At 38.9% G+C, this 14,471-nt stretch overlaps 1 protein-coding gene across 1 annotated transcript in view; it reads right to left on the minus strand.

Annotated features, from left to right (window-relative positions):
* Positions 1 to 14,471, minus strand: part of EXT1 (exostosin glycosyltransferase 1) — a 271,026-nt gene that overhangs the window by 21,394 nt on the left and 235,161 nt on the right. The window contains exons 3-5 of the mRNA XM_070631922.1: positions 13,790 to 13,883; positions 12,122 to 12,229; positions 7,027 to 7,146 (exon numbers count right to left, since the gene is read on the minus strand). Coding sequence (XP_070488023.1) covers positions 7,027 to 7,146; positions 12,122 to 12,229; positions 13,790 to 13,883 — 322 coding nt within the window. The remainder of the gene's footprint in view (positions 1 to 7,026; positions 7,147 to 12,121; positions 12,230 to 13,789; positions 13,884 to 14,471) is intronic.

The following is a 14,471-nucleotide window of genomic DNA, read 5'->3' on the forward strand; positions in this document are numbered from 1 at the left end:
TGTGGACCAGTTTCCTTGACGGGTGAGCATCTAGCAGTGGTTCTAGATCCACATTGGGAAGATCTGTTCTCATTGTACAGAGATGTCCATGTGGACCCTGAGCTGGCAGCATATTGAAGGCATGACACATTCTAGAAGGTGTTGAGGTTTTGATCTGTTTCTCTAATTCGGGAGACAGATTTATATGCTTGTCATAGTTCCTTTCAAAGTCAGTGGTAGGACTTTGGGGATTGGTTAGCCAAAGTTTTCTATATTTCATCTCAAAAAGTAGTGAGTTAACAATTGTTCAAAACATCCTACATAACAAGACAAGAACTATGGCTTAGGAAGACTATTAATAACCAGGCTAGTTCATTAGTTTCTTTGGACTTTGGGACCTTGCAGATCATTAAATTCTACATTTAGAGTCAAACATTTTCCCATCCTGAATCATTTGTCAGATGAATATGATTAGTTCACTGTACAGATTTCTCTCTGTGACTTTCAAACTCCTGTAATTAGACCATCCACTCATTAAGATATGATTTGGCAAATAATTAACTTGATACAGAATTTCATGTTTTTAGCAATGGTTTTTTTCCCTGTACCTAAAAAAAAGAAAAAGCCTGCATACGTAAAGAGATTAAAGAGCTAAATCATCATTTTCCAGGTCCCCATTTAATGCAATGTGATTTTAAGTACAGACTATTTTAAATGGAGTTTTATTATTTGCTAAGGTTATTAACACTCTCATCTCATCCCACATGGAGACTAGACGAGTAATAAAGTGAGCTACATTTATCTTTGCAAACCTTATCATGTTTATATTTCTTAATGAGAGAGAAGAAAGGAGGCAAGGAGGAAATTCAGAAGAACTCAAATATCTTAGTTCAATGATCTCTGCATTTTATCTGTCCCCCAGATCGAAACTGCTAATTTTATATGGCTGGGCAGAGGTTTCTAATTTGGTAGAGATTTTAGGAATCTAGCTAAAATGTTAATGTTTACTCCTTGTGGTACAACAGAGATGTATTAAAATGCTGCTATCCAGGCATTAATTATGAGAAAATTGTCATGGTTGTGAAAAGGTTTTACATGGCTAGGAATTTCAATTCAGACACCATTTATCCCAGCTTTTATTATTTGCACCTTCCAAATCTACTGTCTACTTATTTTCTTTGATAGTTTTTCACTTAGATTCTCTCTTTTTGCTTTCCAAATTTATGTAGGTTCCAGTATGTGGTCACTTAAATAAGTTTGGTATCAAGACATAGAATAAATTGACAATAGATAGCATCATAAATCCGACCCACATACAAATGACATGGAACTCAGAAATGTTACAAAATGGGCCACCGTTCACTTTGGGTTTCTGGGTGGTATGCTTCTCATTGTCATAGACTCCTTCTGGTTCAGTATCACAACATTGTTATCTTTTCGAATTCAAGGATATGGTAAGTTACAGTACTCTGAAATACCAATAAGCATTTTATACTCTCTTCAAACGGATCTTGACAGGAAGATATCAGCAAAGGTATAAGAGCAATTGCAAATGTAGATTTTAACCTGGGTCAAGCAGTTTGCCACTTTTATGTCTCCCTTTCCTCATTGGTAACGAAACAATGAAATATCACATTAATTATAACAGCCTCTCAGAATTTGTTAGGAACAACTGCCTAAGTTTTCATAGTTTTTAAGACTTGATTTTCTTGTCTGTGAAAAAAATCTCGTTTCTGTATTCATTTTCTAGGCATATATTTTTCCCTTTTTTCACTGCTATAATATCATAGATAATATATATTATAGATATCTTCCCATGTTATTAATAGCATTCAGAGTTTACTTATCCTAAATGAGCAACAATAGTGCAATTTTTTCCATGCAAAGCAATGAACATACTCATGAATAAAATTTTTCCACATTTAGGATTGATTCTTTAGGACTTTGTCAAAGAGTATGAACACTTTTAAGGCTGTTCATATGTATTGCCAAATGTGTTGTTTTTTTTCTTTTTGGTGAGAAAGATTTGCCCTGAGGTAACATCCATTGCCAATCTTTCTCTTTTTTTGCTTGAGGAAGATTAGCCCTGAGCTAACATCTGTGCCAATCCTCCTCTATTTTGTATGTGGGATGCCTCCACAGCATGGCTGATGAGTGGAGCAGGTCTGTGCCCAGGATCCAAACCTGTGAACCTGGGCCACCAAAGCAGAGTGTGCAGAACTTTAACCACTCGGCCATGGGACTGGCCCCCACCAAATATCTTTTTAAAAGGTTTATAACAACTTGTCTTCTCAAAAGTTTGAAAGAGTATGGATCTCATTCCACCAGACAGAAAGGTCATTTTGTCCCTCTTCTAACGTCCAATTCTGCCTATTGCTACCCTGAACAGCTCCCATGATCCTTTCAGGGCACTTAGTGCTCACTCTTTATTGTTGTAGAACAAGACATTACATTTAGAGGTTGGACACTTCTTTGGCTATAAAGAAAATCAATACATACACACAAACACATGCACACACATAATACAAGATTTTTTTCATTATTGCTCCAAAAAGAATCCTTAATAAGGATAATATTTCTTAACGTGAAATTCAAAGGGAAGAATCCCTCCTTATTTTTCTTTTTTCTGTGCCATCCGTTTTTTAAATAATGGACTATTGGTTATAGTCATTGTATGTGGCCCTGACTTGGTCTTTAGACCAATGCAATGTTGCCTAATACATGCAGTGCCACCATATGCCACTTTGTTTCAAGGAAAAGCAATTTTCTATTTCCATTATCTCATTGATTTTAAAATTTCATTGTACAACAGCATCAGCAATATCATGGTTTGAGTGTGCATGGTTAAATAACTGAAGAGAAAAATGGAGAATGAATACTTCATAAAACTCCACGAAAAATGTGCTTTCCAAGCTATCATTAGCTGTTTTCATATATTATTACAATCTCACACACTTTTCTTTTGCTCACCTTGATTCTGACTGAGCTCCTATGGTTCAATCCTCAGTGCCAGGTTACTGTCGTGCAATATTCTGACAAATAATGGAATCCATGAAGGAACACTGTCTTTGCAGTGTTTTATCACCGTCCTATCATTACTTCTCTATTTGCACAAAAAAACTAAGCTCCAAAGAGCGTAGCTCTTATTAAATAGTTCTTTAACTTCAAGATGCAGAATTAGGAAATCTCAATCAGATTGGAAATACTAGGTGAATCCCAAATATGATAGAGTGTACCACAATGGAATGTACCAATACCTGACCCTGGCATTGGAGAGAAGGATGAGGCATCCTGTTTTCAATTGTGTCTAAGCATGCCCTACAACTCTAAGGCTCATAATCTCCAAAGACCAAGTAAGCCCCTGCCATGGCCTAGAATCTGGCAAGTAAGGAAGAAAGAGTGTGAGTGTAGAGCATCCCAAAAGCAAGGGATCCTCAAATTTACGTTGTTGAAGGGTAATTCTGAATTGTCTTCATGTCTTAGGAGCACCAGCAGGGACTGAATGACCTATATCATCTCGTTAAGTGCGTGTTTTTGAGATGTGATATTTAAATCGTTCTTATAAACACATTGGCTTTGTTTATTTGTGTATGTTGATGGCATTTTCTGCCATTTTCTCTGTTTTTTTATTTATGTTGAATTCTGGGGTAATCTGAGTTCTGAATTAAAAAGGGAAACTGGATGGTATCTCTCATGCAATCGGGTTGAGAGGTCAAATTGGTACAATCCAATCTTGAAACTATATAAAGGAGATTTGACAGTTGCTATAAATTTGAATGGAGTATATGGTTTGTAGTGTTTTCCAAACAACTGTGTCACTAAAGAATTGAATATCTTAAATCTGAGGGGAGGAAGGCCTTTCCAGGCAGAGCGATGAAAACAGCTTGATTTAAGATCCTATTCTGATGAATACAACACATCCAACTGTTATTACAGGGTAATTGAGCACTGCTAACTTAACAAGCAAGAGACCAGATCTGTGCAACAAACCACACTCAAAAGAAATGTAATTAATGAGATACTATCTTTCACCCGGCAAATTAGTAAAGTTGTGTATGTGTGTGTTTTAATTATGATCCTTAAGGCTGACAAGAATGCAGCAAGACAGGGTCTCCCCCAGACAGCTTGTGCGAGTCTAGACTGATACACCCTTTTGAAGAGTAATTTGGCGATACATATCATGAGCCTTAGAAATGCCTAGACCGTTTGGCTGAGTAATCCCAGTTCAAAGACTGTATCCTAAAGAAATAGAAACATTGTCTAAGCTTCATGTAGGAAATCATCACTTAGATAAGGACTTCTATTTCTATATCTATGACAAATAATTAGAAACAACAGTAATAGTCAACAATAGCAGATTGGTTAAATGATAGAGGTTCATGAAAGGTTGGTGTACAGGGTAAAATAAAAGAAAACATGTGGTCTGGGTATATTAAAGTAGACAACCAATAATGCAGGATTAAAAGATCAGAAACAGACCCTAAGATGCATAAAAGTGGCATGTGAAAACAGTCAGGAAAGAAAAACCTATGAAATGTTTTGGGACAACTACACAACAATTTGTCAAAAAAAAAAGGTTTAGATTTTTCAACACAGATTATATATAAAAGTAAACTGGATTAAATAGCTAAATGAGAAAATTAACCATGAAAGTACTAGAAAAATCTAAGTAAATGTGTGTGTATGAATAAAATTATGGGTCGAAAAGTCGTTTCTACACAGATGAAAAGATTGCACAATCTAAACAAAATTGAAAAGCATACCAGAAATTGAGGGAAAATATTTGCAATAAGTGAGTCAAAGGGATAATATTTTTAACATAATAAGCTCTTAAAAATTTATGACAAAAAGCGTGACAACACTGTGGCCATTTCTATTTCTTTCTTTGTGAGTTGCGGAAGCAAGAAATATATGAAAAATATTCATTCATACTAATATCCTAAGCAATATAAAATAAGAAAATAAGGATTTATCATTTAAAAGACATCATGCTCAATACTGGTGAAAGAGAAAAAAAAACCTTAACAGGTCCTGTCATATAAGTTGGAGGAATTATGAATTAGTTCAATTCTATTGGAGGAAAATGGACAATTTATATTAGAAATCATCATATTTGGCATATTCTTTGAAGTAGGACTTCGAATTCAAGGAATTTATCCTAAGGAAGTAATCTTGAACCCTCACAACAATTTGGCTCTCAGGCTATTTGCTTTGATGACGGGAATAAAAATGAAAAACCAGAAACAACAGTAATATCCCCAAAGTGGAGATTACTTTAAGAAAATTAAGTGATATCATAAATGGAATATTATATAGTCATTAAAATAATTGTAGAAAAAATCTAATAACATGAGAAAATATTGACAATATATTATTAAGCAGAAAAAACAGGTTATAGACTAAGTATAGAAAGACTCCTTTTTAAATTAGAAATAACAACATATTTATAAATTTGCCTAGAAAAAAACTAATATAGATGTGTTGTGTGTGTGTGTGTGTGTGTGTGTGTATATATCAATAGCGATTTTGCATGGGTAGATTATATTATATTTTTATGCTTTAAGTATTTTCCATTATTTTCTAAAATGAATATACACTTCTCTGATAAAAAGCACTCATTCCAAAAGGCAAAAAAAAAAAATGACATTCAACTTTCCTTAAGAAGAGCTAGGAAGGGTCTTGGAGGGAGGACAGGATGGAAGAAAAGAAAGGTGTAGAATCTGTTACATATTCACTCTATTGCACATTCAAATCTGCTGCTATGAACAAAAGTGAAAACTCAATCAATTTTAATTGAGAAGAGTGCTTTTGGAGGGGGAAGAGGAGTTTGCTTGAAATAAGGAAGCCCTTGGAAGCCATTCAGATCCTGCTGCCTTCATTGGCGGGTCTGGGTCCTAAATAGCCCTTTTCACTTAGTTCCAGGATAAAAACAATGTGCACTGTTCATGAGAGGACAGGCCAGCTAGAACATGCCCCCAGGCGAGAGCAGGACCAGGTGAGGCTTGGGGTAGGTAAATGCCCCAGTAGGCCTGGGGCATGGCCAGCATTGACCCTGATACCCAGGATGTCAAGAAAACTGCGATGTGGACAAAACCCAGTGACTTCAGTTTTCTTGGCTTTACTCAGACTTCTCAGTGTATGCTCCAAATTAGATTAGCTTTTGGAGCAGTAATCACTTTTCCAAAGCAAATACTCCAGAAGTGAGGCCACAAATGTCTCTACCTCATCATGCGCACATGCAGAATCACCTCAACGCTGTGCTTCACCAGAGCACCTCTGCTCTCCTTCTTGCAAGCCTGTAATTCATGAGTGTGCAGTTTCCTAAATCTTTTCTTAGCTTTTTGTGCTACTTTGCTGTAGCCTCAGGCCATTGCTATCTGCTCCACTTCCAAAGGTTTTAATGATCTCCATGCTCCCTTTCCTTTTTCCTTCTTGCCTTAAAAAAGCAACTTGAAGATGGGCACCTCTTTCCCTGGAAGATTTTCTGATTTCATAAACTTTAACAATTTCTGCACCAGATAGGTATAATCCGGATATCCTTCTTAACTCATCCTTGCAACAGTAATGCTGGTTGAGTTGCACATGTCTTGAGAATTAATTTTGCTGTCCCTCAATGCCATTGGACTATGGTGTCCAGGAAACTAGTCATGTTTTTAGAGTGGTAGAAGATTTTCCCCTACTTGGTCACTATCTATTTTCTAAATGGGCTCTAGAAATATGTCTTCAAAGGATGCCACTGAGTGTGAATGACAGGAGGGCTGTCATTAGCCACATGTTCCTGAAATGATGTAAGACAGAGCCGATCTCTGTGTCAAGGAGTATTATTTCTCTCCACGTCAATTTTCCTCTGTGGAGTTTGTCAGGAATGGAAGTATTTGCTTAGGTATGGCAGAGCAGGTAAAAGGGGTTTAACTGACATATCCAAGTACTGAAAATTCAGTTTTGCCCCATTAGACCAATTATACATCACCAGCAGCAAAACAAAAGGCTGAGAGAAGTGCATAAAGGACCATTGTTCAAGACCAACAGCCAAGTGGTCTCACTTACCTCTAGTGTAGTTAATACAATCTTCTCAACTGAAGAAAAATAAGCCTCCCACAAGAATTGTGTCTGCTGTCTAAGTGCTAGGATTTTATCCTGATGAATAGACCTGATTGTAGAAGGAATCTGTAACACAAGGGAAACACATCATAACTGTAACTGGAAAACAATGAGATGCCGTTTGATAGAAATAACTCACTTGGGTTAGGCTTTTATTCTTCGTAGCATTCAGCTTGGAGCACACAGATCTACTAAAAACCACCAAGCCCTACGTTGAAATGCCCGTAAGAGGTGTCAGGTACAAACAGCACTTACTGCGAAGCAGCTTTAATGACTTTTAATGCATGAAAGTTAGAGTTCACCTCTAAGATGTGGTAGCAGCTCATCAGTTGCCTGGGGTATTCTTATAGTAGCAATTGCTGTTTTCCCCTCTTAGCGTCCCACAGATTCTCAATCCTGCATATGGAGAATCAAATTTCACAGAGAAAGAGCTACAGACCTTGGGGAAAGGCTGAAAGACATCATGCCCCAAGCACTTGTAAGATATGCCATGCCAGGGACCACACATTATCTACAAAAGGGCTTTTTAGGGAATGTCTCTGAGCCTCTCCCTTAAATCTGAAGCTGGGGTTAGTCATTTCTATGTGCACATCCCTCCTGCCTCACCCCGAGAGTTTTCCTGCTCCCCAGACCTCTCTCTCTGGCTCCAGCCCTTACCCCAATCTAACTCAATCTGTCAAACATCACACGTTTAGCCATCACTGCTCTCTACCAGGCTATACAATATTAAAGGAGGGATCTATGTCTTATCCTGCTACACTAAAATGTGTAGGCTGGGGGAGTAGCTTTTATATAGTTGTTATTCAAGAAATAAGAGCTGAATTCAACATGGCCATCTGAAGCCACCATAGGGATATCATTATCTTTACTAGTAATATATCTTAACGGTTAAGCACAAAGACACAAGTGTTAGACCAAGGTGGGATTCTTGGCTCCACCATTTACTAGTTCTGCTTCCTTGGACAAGTGACTCGATCTCTCAAAGATTCCATTTCCTCATTTACAAAGTGGGGATACAGTACTAACATCTTAAGGTCATAATGAAGATCATATAAGTGCTTAGCAGCACCTAGAACATGGGATGCTTAATTAATATAGCAATTATTATTACTACTACTATTATTATTGATATAAGGGTGATGATATTCAAAGTTGGACCAATTGTGTAACGTCTACGTGTGAACCTGCTTGGGTCTGGAGCTCTGAAATGTGCTTCCTGGTTTCTGGTGAGTTTCCTGGGTTTGCTCCCTATCTTCACCTGGAGTTCAAGGTCTATTTCATTTATGGAGTCTACACTCTTAGGGGAAATTCTTTGTGATTAGCAAGTGCCCTTTTGTGTTCACCTCTTTCTGCATGCTTGCCTCCCTATGTGTAACTAATCAGAGAGACATGGGGGCCCAGGCTGAACCAGGAATGCTCTTCGAGCTGCTTTAATAACCAAGTTACCCATGGCATTGTGACTAAGACTACATCTGAATTTCTACTGCAGGGTAAGAAGGTGGTAGCACATTTTTTGAATCAAGACGACTCTTAGAAGGCGGAATGAAACTGCTTCACAGTAAGAACATAAGGACAAGCTCACTTGCTTTGGCAATGTCCTAAAGCAGATACTAAATCTGTGCCCCAAAGTGTGTATCTGGATGCCCAACACTGAAGAAACATGGAGGCAACAGGTGAAGGAGAAACACTGGCAGGCAAACAGCCTGAAACCAGAGCTCGAGGTCAAATAGGAAGAAAATACCCCTGGAGAAGGTAGAGAAACCATTCATATCATGGATCCCTGAGTAGTAAAAGAAAATTTATTTTTATTTACTCCCTGAGAAAATTACCTAGATTGCCAAAGCAAGCCTAGAAAAAAATTATCCTGTTCAATTTTCATAATCATGCCCTCTTCTAAATGTCAATGGTATTTTCTAAGAGTCATATAGGTTGACTTCACTGTTTTTATCATGGTCACAAGAAACCAATTCATTAGAAAAATGCTGAAAGCTATCATCACCATGCCATCTCCAGAAAAAAGAATAGGCTATGCTTATGAAAGGAGAAAGGGAATATCATAGATTAACCTACCAACACGTTCCCCTCTCTTATATAAGCCACATCTTGATGTTACTACATCAACTAAAATATATTCTACCTGTTTGGGCGTATGATGTTAAGTGTCTGACGGCACTCTGCAAAGTGCTCTGGAAGATAATTCCAATTGACCGAAAAGACAGAGTTCCAAGTTTTCATGGCATTTGGCTATTGGTTATTAATCTGCTTGTCCTGAGAGACAGGTACGGGAAAGTGATAAATTAATTCCAATTTGGCTGGATTGTTCAAAATTGCAGAACTCAATGAAGTCTTAATAAAAGGTCATGTATGGTACCAAAACTAATGGAATCTACCAAAATAGACGTAGGAAAGCAACATTAAGCTCTCTTAGTGACACGATGACAAGAATATATGCAAATAAAAACATCCGAGTTGTTCTAAAACAGGAAATGAAAAACTGTAACATAACAAAAACATCTCCCAGAGCAGACATTTGGGCTCAGTGCCAGCTCTTTTAAAACCACTGTCAACGACAGTGCAGTCGCTGTTCAATATGGAGGCAGCTGTGCAAAGACAGACAGCAGATGAGAGAGGAAAATCCCAGCAAGTCTGCATGGGTGTGGAATGAAAAACAAAATCTTTCGAGTCAAGCCAAAAAGTTGCTTCAGAAGGTGAAATGCCATCAACTTTGGTGAAAGGGTAAAAGGTGGACAACCACAATTAAGCCTCCTGGAATGCTCTCCATCTCCAAGACAGACTCAACTTGTGCACATCAAACTCCCAGGAACGTTGGTATGTACATGGAGAAATTATGGCTCATGTTTTTTATTCCCTTTATTTCCCAAATTTCCTTTAATGAACATGCATTATTTTTAAAAAATCATAAAAGGAAGAGAAATGGCAACATGGAAAAGAACCACATGTATCACTTTTGGGTGGCCTTTCATGAGCAAATGTTTTAGGAACACCCCATCTCTGCATGCGGAGGACTCTGCTAGATCATGGATTCCTCTTTTGCTTCTGAGGTGCCAGGGGCCACAGAGATCACAGACCTGAGTAGCAGACAGAAGCAATGTTTTGGGAGCTGCGTTGGCTTGGCCTGCCTAATCCACAGGGCTGTCAGTTATACATATTTCACCTGTTACTTTACAGATTGCCGCCTTACTTCCCCAGTTAGCTAGCACACTGGCCAGCAGCGCAGAAGCAGAATCAACAAGAGTTAGAAACTCGATTTTCTGGATATCAAAAAAAGCAAGGACATTAAAAATATTATTCTACAAATATCTGTGGCAGTTCAAGATAAAGTACACAATGCCATGAAAGAAAAAACGTTAAAGTATTCCATAATTTTATACAGAGAACAGATTGGTGGTTACCAGAGTGGAAGGGGAATAGGGAGAGGGCGAAAGGGGTAAAGAGGTACATGTGATGTGTACAGTGACGGCTGGAAACTAGACCTTTGGTGGTGAACATGATGTAGTCTATACAGAAGTCAAAATATAATAATATAATTATACACAAATACAATGATATAAAAATATAATGATGCACATCTGATGTATATAATGTTATAAACCAATGTTACCTCAATAAAAAATAAATATTAAAATATTCTATAATTTTAGAAAAAGGAGCATTGCAATTTATGTTGATCCTAAATCATTATTGCACAAAGGGGCTTTAGAAATCCTTAGTGACTGACCATTTCTGTCCTTGGATTTCTCTGTAAGTATCCCCCTACCCAGGCAGCCTGGAGAAGTTCAAACTTTTATTAGGCACCCTTGTCAAGGACTGGTTGACTATGTATGTGTGAATTTATTTCTGGGCTCTCCATTCTGTTCCATTGGTCTATGTGTCTGTCTTTTTGCCAGTACTGTACTGTTTTGTTGACTGTAGCTTCGTAATACATTTTGAAATCAGGAAGTATGATGCCTCTAGCTTTGTTCTTTCTCAAGATTGACTTGGTTATTCAGGGTCTTCTGTGGCTCCATATAAATTTTAGGATTGTTTAAAATTTCTATTTCTGTAAAAAATGACAGTGGGATTTTGCTAGGGATTGTATTGAATCTGTAGACAACTTTGGGTAATATGGACATTTCAACAATATCCAGTCTTAATTCTGCAACACAGGACAACATGGATGAACCTTGAGGAGATTATGCTAAGTGAAATAACGAGTCACAGAAAGACAAATGCTGCATGATTCCACTTACATGAGGTACATGAGTGGAATCGTGGTTGCCAGGGGCTGGGAGAATGGGAAAATGAGGACTTACTCAACAGGCATAAAGTTTGAGTTAAGCAAGATGAACAAGCTCTGGAGAGCTGCTGTACAGCATTGTACCGATAGTCAACAATAACGTATTGTACCCTTCAAAATTTAAGAGAGTAGATCTCATAAGTGTTCTTACCACAATAAAATAAACCATTAAAAAAAAGAAATCCAAGTGGCCAACAATAGATTTAAAAAAAACATTTTTCCTTAGAGGCTGCTCTTTTAAATATACATCTTAAAGATAACACTCGCTCAGACACCCAGACTGGATCATTTGAGCCATGATAACACTAATTATAAGAATCAACCCTAAAAAAAAAGAATCAACCCTAGAGACCTCTCTCTTTCAGAAAATTAATCTCAAGGCAAATAGAGAAACCAGGGAAAGGAATATGAAGTGGCAGGATGGTACAAAAATTCTCTGGTATCATTCCTAAAAATTCTAGATATTGAAGGGGATGGATATACACCTCTTTCTCACCACCAAAGTTCATGTCCTTTACCTGCAACTTCTCCTTTTCCGAATATATTCCGTGGACCAGGGCAGATTTTGTGTTGGAAAGTGAACAATGTCATATTAAATGACTTCATATTCACCATGACACAGGCAATTTTCTCCTGATAAAATTTCTTTTATAGAGCTGACCTTTTGGATTCATCTTCTTTGAAAGTTTGGACGGGGGCAGCAATAATCCACTGATGTGTTGAAGGCCACAGCCCCTCCCTTACCTGTAATAACAATCTCTCATCGCCTATGACGGCAGCTTGGTTCCAATTAATCACTTCAGAGAATGGCAACTCCCATCCATTGCTGAGCATCACAGGGACACAGGCAGCCTGTGCAAAGAAAGGGGACTTCATGAGTGTGAGGAAAGTGGCATCAGGAACCGTTCCAATCAGGGTGATATCTGTATAAATTCAAATTCTGGCATTTCTTAAGTTGCATGGATCTGACTGCTTAGGCCAGAAGGGAAGTAAGCTTTTATGAGTTATCAAGTCCACATGAAGACTGTACGTATCCAGCCAAGGTTTTAATATTTGCAAGTCTTGCCCTAGAATGCTAAAACCCCATTTCTATTCTAGTTCATGGTTTGGCTGACCCTTACTTTCATGGAGAAGATTGGCCTCACTGGAGAAGTTTTATTGATGTAAGAAAATCATTCACCAACAAAATCCTAGCATAAAACCAACCGTGAAAATAAACAGTTTTGTCAACGTAACTGCTTCAAGCCCCCTTGCAAGTGGTTTCCCCCGATGTCATGAGCCACAAAGAGCAGAATGTGGCTTGGCATTCCTGAGAAAGCATTTTGTGGACTTCACTATTAGGGCTGCTCACCTTTCTCTTGCTGTGCAAACATCTGAACCAGAAGTGTGTTCCCTTCAGTGTGGAAGGATCCCAACCACTGTTGTACCAATTTACTACCTGCACGGTGATCTACCAGCCAATAAACACCAGGCTAATGACAAAATTCTGGTTCCAAATAACTCATAATCCAAACCAGAGGATAATTTGCTCCACGCAACATCCCAAGAGGCTACAAGAACATTAGTGAAGGTACACTTCACAGAACACACAGAACAGACCGGAAAAGACTTTCAAGAGAAGGAAGCGCTTCTGCTAGAGGACATGACAGAAGGATGGAAGTTAGGAAGCACCATGTCAAAAGCACAGATTCAGGCAAGGTGCAGAGAACAGAGGAGGAAAGAACAGAGCAGCCATGGGACAAGAAGTGGAGGAAGAGAGAGGTTGAGAGCATGCTTTCTCACAATCAAGGGAGGCTGGTTGCAACTTCCAGGTGGAAACGTGGACATCTGTCTCAACAGGTGGAGGCATTTCTGCAGAGTGAGGTTAATGAGCGGAGAGACTCCCGCGCAGGCCCTGGAGCTGCAGCCGGTCCCCTAACTACAGAGCCTCCGAATAGCTGGGCCAAATGAGTAGCACCACCCTGTTGGGCATCACTCTCAGTATTTAGAGGAACTGAGTGAAGACTGAGAGGGAGGACAGGACAGACAATTTTGCTTTTGGTAAGTCCCACCAATAAGCCATTTTCATTGCTCTTGAGACTGGCTTCCAGAAGAAGGGCAGAATCTCTGGGAGAAGCCCCGCTAGGCTGCCTGGCTGGCACTCAGCTCTGACCTGTGTTTGCAAACATGTCCCTAAAGAACCCATCGTCCCTTTCTCATGTCAGAAGGCAGGGAGGGAATCCCAATCCCCCACTTATAAAAAATGCTGCCAAAAAAAAATAATGTTGCAGATCTTCTTGCAAAAACATATTTCAGTTGTTCAAGGCAAACCACACATTCTCTTTAGATCCCAGGCGAAGAGGAAAGGTTCAACCCACCCAGTCTGACTTCAGTCCTCAGCCCTATTCTGGGAGGGGTTTCAGGGTCTCTTACCTGCAGAGCCTCCAGGAACCTGAAGGACCCAAGCCTGCGACCACGAGGAACCAGACAGAAAGTGGCATTGTGCAGCATTTCCCGATAATCATACCTAGAAGGAGAGGAGGAGCCATCAGCAATTGAAGACCCATTAGGAACTCGGGGGGTGAATGAACAGCTGGGGGTGCACAGCTGCCTGAAATTACCCAGAGCAATTCAGGAAATACACCAGGCGTGCAGTTTTCACTTTTCCAATTTGGGGTGGGAGGTTGTTGCGTGAAGAAGAAGTGTGAACCTTCAGGTTGGACAAAGCAATTGGGGTCCTTTGCAAACTGTACCTAAAAGACAAGTCTGATGGTCCCAGTAACAATTTGGTTTGCCAAGCCTTTCCTTCCAAAATCAGATTTTTATGTCTTGATGAAATGTGTTGTCTCCAGAAGTTTAAAAAACAAATCACTGCTAGTTATTCTTTTTAAATGTCATGTCATTCAGCAAAACTAAGACTGTTGTTTCCCACCCCACAAAGCCATGCTATTAAAATCTACTCAAGAAACCTCCATTACAAGCAAAAAACAACATTTATTTTCTCCTTCAAGCTGGAGTTTCTACATTTAACCAAGAACATTCAGTTACCCCAGACAAATACTCCTGTATAAAAATGGTTGACGTGACTTAACAGGGGAAAAAGGAGCTGAGACAG

The sequence above is a fragment of the Equus przewalskii genome, chromosome 8 (assembly GCF_037783145.1).
Source record: "Equus przewalskii isolate Varuska chromosome 8, EquPr2, whole genome shotgun sequence".
NCBI classification, from domain to species: domain Eukaryota; kingdom Metazoa; phylum Chordata; class Mammalia; order Perissodactyla; family Equidae; genus Equus; species Equus przewalskii.